The sequence below is a fragment of the Symphalangus syndactylus genome, chromosome 2, assembly GCF_028878055.3.
Source record: "Symphalangus syndactylus isolate Jambi chromosome 2, NHGRI_mSymSyn1-v2.1_pri, whole genome shotgun sequence".
In the NCBI taxonomy this organism is placed as follows: Eukaryota; Metazoa; Chordata; class Mammalia; order Primates; family Hylobatidae; genus Symphalangus; species Symphalangus syndactylus.
The window spans coordinates 140842272-140849890 of record NC_072424.2 but is presented as its reverse complement, the minus strand read 5'-3'; the positions used below and the strand labels follow the sequence as shown (position 1 = coordinate 140849890).

The 7619-nt window shown below is 43.4% G+C and overlaps 1 protein-coding gene across 2 annotated transcripts in view; it reads right to left on the bottom strand.

Moving 5' to 3' along the window:
* Nucleotides 1-245: 245 nt before the first annotated feature.
* Nucleotides 246-7619, bottom strand: part of PACRG (parkin coregulated) — a 579878-nt gene continuing 572504 nt past the window's right edge. Inside the window, exons 5-6 of one of the 2 annotated variants that reach the window (XM_063623395.1) lie at nucleotides 2665-2781; nucleotides 246-730 (exon numbers count right to left, since the gene is read on the bottom strand). In XM_063623395.1, coding sequence (XP_063479465.1) covers nucleotides 570-730; nucleotides 2665-2781 — 278 coding nt within the window. In that variant the 3' untranslated portion in view covers nucleotides 246-569. The remainder of the gene's footprint in view (nucleotides 731-2664; nucleotides 2782-7619) is intronic. The other variant, XM_055269133.2, reaches the window with a different exon arrangement.

The window sequence follows — 7619 nt, the reverse complement described above, 5'->3', positions numbered from 1 at the left end:
CATTAATTACAATTGTAGCTGAGGTTATAATGGGCTGCAAAAATTTCCTGCTGTAATTGGAATATAGATTCAACAGTTTTATTGAATGTCAAAGCACATTATTCCGCACAGCTGCTAGAGAGGCACTGCTGAACTGATGCTTCTCTTCCATGACAAACACCTATTAAGCAGTCAGCATAAACTCTTCCCTTACAACCTCTGACATCACCCCCAGGGCAGGCACACACAGAACAGCAACTGCTGAATTGCGTATGAAAATTATAGTTTATTGTCTATACAACTGAAGGTTTAACTCGGACTCCTGCTTCTGTCGGAGCTGTATAAAGAAGCAATTCTTCTCATAGAACAAATAAGCACAGTACACTATTGTAATCTAAGAAACAGGCACTATTTATGTATTGGAAAGCCTTGCTCTCAATAGGGCTAACAGTCCAATGGCCCATAAGCCACTGTTTTAGCAGCTGTAGAAAAGAAAGCTGTGGAAGTCACAAGGAATGAGATGCTAAAAGCAGCAGAGACAGATGATCCCAACACCAACGGGAGGCTTCAAGTCCCAGCTGCTGCCACTGTTAGTTTAGCAAGCAAGACTCGTAGGTTGGGACCACGTACTTAATGTTGATAAAGGCATTTTCTCCTCCGTAGCGCTCGAAGGCCTCCAGCGTCTCCTGGATCAAGTCACCAATGTTCTCCCTCTTCTGCTGGCTGTAGTCAATGCCATCTCCGGAGTTCACTGGTGCATGCAAACACACAAAGAGGCCAGTTATTTCTCTACAATTTCCCGAAAAGTCCTACACAGTCTAGGCATTTTCTCTGAATGCTTATTAGGAGACACAAACATGCAAGATTTTTACACGATCTTGCGGAATTTTAAAAGCAGTGGCAACTGTACAAAAATATCAAGTCCCAGATTGGAGCCGATGAAAAATAATCTAAAATAAAGGAATAACAGAGTAAACAAAAGTGAGTGAATCACAGTTACAAGAAAGATGACAAGTCAGGGACTCTCTTTCTTGATCTATTATACACAGAGTGTTCTCTTGGGCCCTGAGTTTTCCAAAATCACAGCACGGCGTACTTACAAGGAACAGTCTATTGTGAGATCAGGCTGTTCGTTCCGTGTGATTTAAAATGGATCTGCTTTGGAATGAGGCTTAGCCCCCACCCGCATCTCTGCTGCTTTTGAACACATGGCAACCTCTTTCTCCTGAATCCCAGTAATCCAAGTGTTCAGTTCCTTGAAATCATTTTGCTCATTCCAGGTGCAGGTGGGACAGGAGGAAGCTGCTTCTCCTGCCCTGGCTGCTCCCGAATGATCACTCAATGCTGGTATGACAGCTATTTGTCAGTCAAGGCTTTGCAGGGAGTTTGTGCCACTGCTAGTTTTGGAGTCCCCAAGTCCAGGGAGGTGTGTCAGCTACAGAGTCTGGAAGTGACCGCTTCAGCTGCCTCTCAGATGCTACGAGGGAAGCAATTCCAAGGGTAGCCTTCAAAGGCCAGGAACCTATGGCTAAGAGACTCTCCTCTATACCACAAACTCAATCTTAAATCACTTAGAAAAGAGATATGCGATTATATCCAAGCTGCAGGAGTTACCAAGGGTGAGGGAGTCTGACAAAAATGGGTCCCCTTAGCTTCCATTCTGCCTGTAGATATTCCACAATTGTTTTCTCTAACGATAGTCATTCCACGCTTTCTGTTGTATTCCACTCCCAGGTTACCAAGGGCTTCAACGACATTTATTCTCCCAGCAAGCAAGTCATGAGTGTGTCCTGACTTATCTATGGTGGAAGGAAAGTGCACAGGTAGGCTGGGAGGACCCAGTAGGATGAGGGTGACAGCTCAGGCCTAGAGGGTGCCATGGGGCCAGGGACCTTAGTGCAACTTGAAAATGTGCATTTCACCAGAGAAAGAATTCATTTTATTCATATTTCAAGTGTAGACCCACAATGTTTATCTTGTTTGAATGTGAAAATAATAGAGGGAAAAATGGTGTTTCCAACCTTTTATCCTTCGTTAGTCATTCGAGACATTTAAAAAAGACTTAGTAATGGTTCAGACCAGAATAAATATAACAATTACAATCCTACACAGCATAGGGAAGCAGTTCTTTTGCTTGATTCTTCCAGAAACTTATTAGAGAAATGTCACTGTCTTCTGTGATATACACTCAATAAATTGCTATCCTTATTCTTTTCTTTTGGTAAGGGTGAAGGCAGGCAGATATATTACCAATTTTCCGAAAAAAAAAAAAAAAAACCAGATTGTGAGTCACACGACTGTAGTGCATGTCATTTATTCATAATAAATGACCTTAAAATGGTTCACAAAGCCATTGTGATTAGGTGGGTTTTTCGTTCCTCGTAGTACACGTGTTTGTGCTGTCACAGGTAAAGCTGGGTTTCAATTTATTTAAAGTTTGATCATCCCAAATATTCAAAATGTTATATATATGTGTATATATATATACACACGAATGAGAGAGAGGAACAGAGAGAGAGAGAGAGATGCTGGATACAGTGACTCATGCCTGTAATCCCAGCACTTTGGGAGGCTGATGTGGGAGGATTGCTTGAGACCAGGAGTTTGAGACCAGCCTGAGCAACACAGCAAGACCCCATCTCTATAAAAGAAATTTAAAAATTAGCTAGGTGTGGTGGCATGCACCTATAATCTCAGCTACTTGAGAGGCTGAGGTGGGAGGATCACTTGAGCCCAGGTGGTCAAGGTTGCAGCGAGCCATGATCGTGCCACTGCACTCCAGCCTGGGCAAAGAGTGAGACCCTATCTCAAAAACAAACAAACAAAACAAAAAGAATATATCAGATAAGCAAGAGATAAGATTTTTAAACACAAGTGTCCTTGCCCTATTGTTTTTGAGGAAAACAACAATGATACACTTTGTAAAAACAAACATGTAAACAGATAAGCATTTGAAGTCCACCGGTTTTTCTGTTTGTATTTCTTAAGATTGACATGGTGTTCTGAGGCGTGAGAAGGTGCAGCAGGAATGGCTGCATGGGGGAGATGAAGCCCTGTGGCTCCGCTGCAGGGGAGCCTTCCAAGAAGGGCTTTGAGTTGGATTGAGAGAGGAGGAGGAAGCTTGGTTGGGAGGAGGCATTGTTGACATTTGTTACAGGTGTAAAGAAAAGATGTTAAGGAAGAAGGCGGGCAGGATGAAAAGCAACAGGGGATTTGAACAGAGGTGCTGGTGGGAAGACCCTGCGTGACAGGGGAGGTCAGCAGCAGAGAACGTGCTTTTTAGAAACAACTTCAGCTTTCCAGGATTCCAACCAAAGCAGGGACGAATGTCCCCTCAGAGTCGGGCTCAGCTTTGTGTGCCGCTCCCCAAATTATAGCTGATAAACTCCTCCTAGGCATGAAAGAGGTGGACCTAGGGAGAAGGTTGCATGGCCTGTTTGCCTACAACAGAGAGCCCATTGCACAAACCCCTGGAGGGCACACGGAAAAGAGAGTTGATGATGATGCTGAGTTGTGGCTGCTGTGATCAAGTTCCTTATGGACAAAGATACATACATTAATCATTCATAAATGGTGCCTTTTGTCGGCATATTAGTCAGAAGGTCAAGAGCTGAATAGACTAGGAGACAGACATATTTTCCTGATGGACGGAAAGGGCGTGGAAGATCTGCACACTATGGAAAGCTTAAGGCACCTGCTTTTCCACTGCCCCAGAAGGCAGCATGACAAGCAGAACTTTATCTCATGTTCTTACTTTTAAAAAATATTTGACCGTAAGAGTAAGTAAACTCTGTAGCTTTTTTGTTTTTCCACAGTGTATAACCTCAAATGATAAAAGAACAAAACACAATAGGAGTTGCTTATTCAAAAAGTGAGTTGGAGTTGGAATATTTGTGGTTGCAGAATGTGTATCATTGGGGTAGAAAAAAGACCAAAAAAGGAACACCTCCCTTACTTTTCATGCTGAAACAATGACCCTGCAAGGTTTGGGGTCTAAGTATGTTGAGAAGCAGGTGAGTCACGAGGTCTCCATTTCAAACCTGCTACATTGACAGTTTTTTGAGAGCCTGAAATTGAGATGATTAAGTTTGAACTCACCATTTTAAATACATGCGACACCGTTGAAAAATATGTTTGTGAGAATAGGACATTAAAAAAAATAAACCCAAATGGTTATTTACAATTGTCAATTCTGATTAGGAAAATGACATTTCAATTTAGAAAGCAAGGAGTGGATTTTATGTCTGGGAGCTAGAAAATATACATTGATGATGGAGAAGATATGTTTTACTTATAATCAAACAAATAGGATGAAAGCAATGGTTTAAACCAGACTTGGTGCTTCTGGAAAGATGACATGCAGGCAGAGGAGAACGAGGGATTTAGTTTCTGTTCTTGGAGATCCCTCCATGCAGGAGGCATGCGACCTACTGCCTCAAAGTTGTTCTTGGTTAAGAATTATTTTAAGTGCATTTATTCCTCTGAATATTGGTGTTTGGGGTGATGTAAGCAGTTTGAGCATGAATAATATGCACACTCATTTTTCTATCTAAACCTCCTTAAACTGTCCCCACTGGATGCTTTCTCTTTCCGGATACCATTTTGTTCAGAACCAGGACGCACGTGTCTATCCCGGTCTCTGGTCTCTTGTCCAGCGATGGCATCCTCCCTGCTGCGTGAACTCAGCTTGGGGCTGTGAAGGGACAGCCGTACACCTTGTCACTGAGGGCCACCGCAATGGGGAGCTGCACCTGACACATTTACATTTCACAAAGATATCTGCCACTCTGTGGACACGGACCAGCAAGAGGCTTGGATGACGTAGGATTTTGATGATGTAGTCTCCATTTCAATTCTAGACTGTGTGCAAACTTCATTCTTTCTTCTACTTTCTTTAGTTATGACTATTACAGGAGAAAGGAAAAAATCGAAGGTGAAGGAAGCAAAGCCAGAAAGGAAGGACAGCTTTGGTGGCCAGAGCGACATCTTCCCATGTCAGTGCCGGGACGTGCGCTGACGCATTGCTCCTCCATCCCGCAGAACGCCGTGGGTCGTGGGTCGTGGGCCGTGGGTAGTGGCAGCAGTTGCAGCTGTTTCACAGGCTGTCCTCCCTGTAGACTAAGCATCTACTCCGCACTACAGGGCAATGAGAGACAAAAAAGACCCTTGCCTTCCCGGGAGCTTGCCATCCAGCTGAGGAAGCCTATTAGCCACGCTTCCTATGGGATACAGTGGTCACTGTCTCCTCCATGGAAGTACGTCTGGGCCCACGCACCCCACTCCTTCCAGAGCCTCCACGCGCTGTGTGTCCCCCGTGGCGCTTTGCTTGCCACCGAGCCCTGCGTCTTGAGAACTCTGAACGGTTTGTTGTAGTCAAGACACTCGGAGATCCTAGAGACACGAAAAGCAGGAGGGGAACGTGTGACGGCCACTGTGAGGCTCAGGGAGAGTTTAATTCAAATTTGTATTTTTCTCACTCTTATGCTTTGGGGCAATACTGTTACATGGTAAATATATAGCCATTGTATAAACAGCAATACACAAAGGAGTTATTTGGAAATGAAAGCCTTATTGAAGGCACTGGAAAAATAAAACAAATAAATGCTTCCTTTAGATTGCTCACTCAGCATGCCTGAAGTGTTGTTCATTTGATACCGAATAGATGAAGTCATTTATGAACTCATCTATACTTTTTCGTAGTGACTAAGAAAATCCTAAATAGGCACGATTTCAGGAAGGAAGCCCTTCTGTTCATTTTGAGAACTTCCTGGCTGAAGCGGCAGCATCGCACTCTCAAAGGGAACAGCGAGACCACACTGGGGAAGGCAGAGTTGTCAGGTCCACGGGAGGAGACCTGCCCCAACACGCTCTCCTGCCTGAGATGCCTGAAGAGCTGGAGCTGTTAGAAGGCAACGAACCAAACATTCTCCCAGGAAACACTAACTTGGGAAACTCCATTAAAAACCACCTGAGTGAATCAGGAAATGGTTAAGAGGTGACTGAGATGATGATAAAACTATTATTACCAGTCTTTCTTCACACTGAATACCTGCTTTCGGAAGCTTGAATTTATGATGCAACTCACCAGGCCCAGTAACAACAATGGTTTGTGTTACTTCCTAGGTACACAATAGCTAGACTGTAGAAATGACTGTAGAAATTAGCAACTATCTCAGACAAATGCATGACGATTACCTTGATAGAACAACATTCACCTTAGCCGCAGGGAGCACGAGACATTGACTCAGACAGACTGACTCTCTCCACGCACCCAAGGCTGAATGACAGTCATAAAACCAAGGCTCTGAAATAAATAGCTGCGGAGGCATCGTGGTTCAGCTGCACCGCTATTGGTCTAGGGCTGTGCTCTGGCCGTTGGCATGTGGAGCATTTGCTGTCAGGCGTAGCCACTTTGCATACATGGCGCTTGAGTGAACCCAGGCCAGATCCAAGCTCTTTCCGTACCCAGCGTTCGTCGGAATCAAGCCGACTGCAGAAATCGCCTTGCCATGTGTTCCCCACTGGGGACAGGTAATCTCGCTGAAGCAACACTGAGTGGAATTTAAAAAACAAATGCTGACAGAAGAAATCAAATAGTTTCTTTCTGGACCAAGGCATATTTTTGATTCTCAAACGCTGAACTAAAAAAATTCAAGAGCTTTAACGCCCAAGTAAAAGGATTTTCACCTCTTAAGACCTGTAACCTTTGACGTCATCAGTCACAGCCAAAGCTGGCTTTCTTCTGATTGGGTTGTAGTGATGTTATCCGCTGTGGTGAGAGAGAAAGCGAGCCCTGGGGGCCTGGCTCAGGTCTTGGCAGGTTTGTGCAGGTGGAACTCACTGCATTTATTATTGTTATGTTTCTTGATGACACTAAGCCATCACAGATTCTCTGTTGGATGATTCTGAATAAATTTTCCCTTTTTAAAATTATTTTATTCATTTATTTATTTATTTATTTAAGATGGAGCCTCACTCTGTGGCCCAAGCTGGAGTGTAGTGGTGCAACCTTGGCTCACTACAGCCTCTGCCTCCCAGGTTCAGGCAATTCTCCTGCCTCAGCCTCCTGAGTAGCTGGGATTACAGGTGTGCATCACGATGCCCAGCTAATTTTTGTATTTTTAGTAGAGACAGAGTTTTGCCATGTTGACCAGGCTGGTCTCAAACTCCTGGCCTCAAGTGATCCACTCGCTTTGGCCTCCCAAAGTGCTGGGATCACAGGTGTGAGCCACCATGCCCAGACAAATTTTCCCTTTGTGTTTATTGGATTTAGCAGTTAAAAGATTGAGATGACCAAAACAGAAACTTCTTGTTTGTATTTACTGTTTTTTAAGCAGAAATGTCAATCTTAGTGAAATAAAACCAAAAATTTTCAAAAGAAATTTATTCAACGGGTAACGTATTACTAAAAAAAAGTCATTAACAATAACTCATAACGTTTGAGAATTTAGAAATGGCTGCTTTTGAGTTTTTTAAATATGAATTAAGAAAGGGGAAAAGGAAGGCTACAGGTATATTTTATCTTGTAAGATATTTACAGTTTCAATACCTAGATTAAATTGTCACCATTTGTTTTGCCAGAAATGTGTGTGTTTGGGTTAGCTTGGACTGAATTTACTATATAGAAATAGTGTTACCTG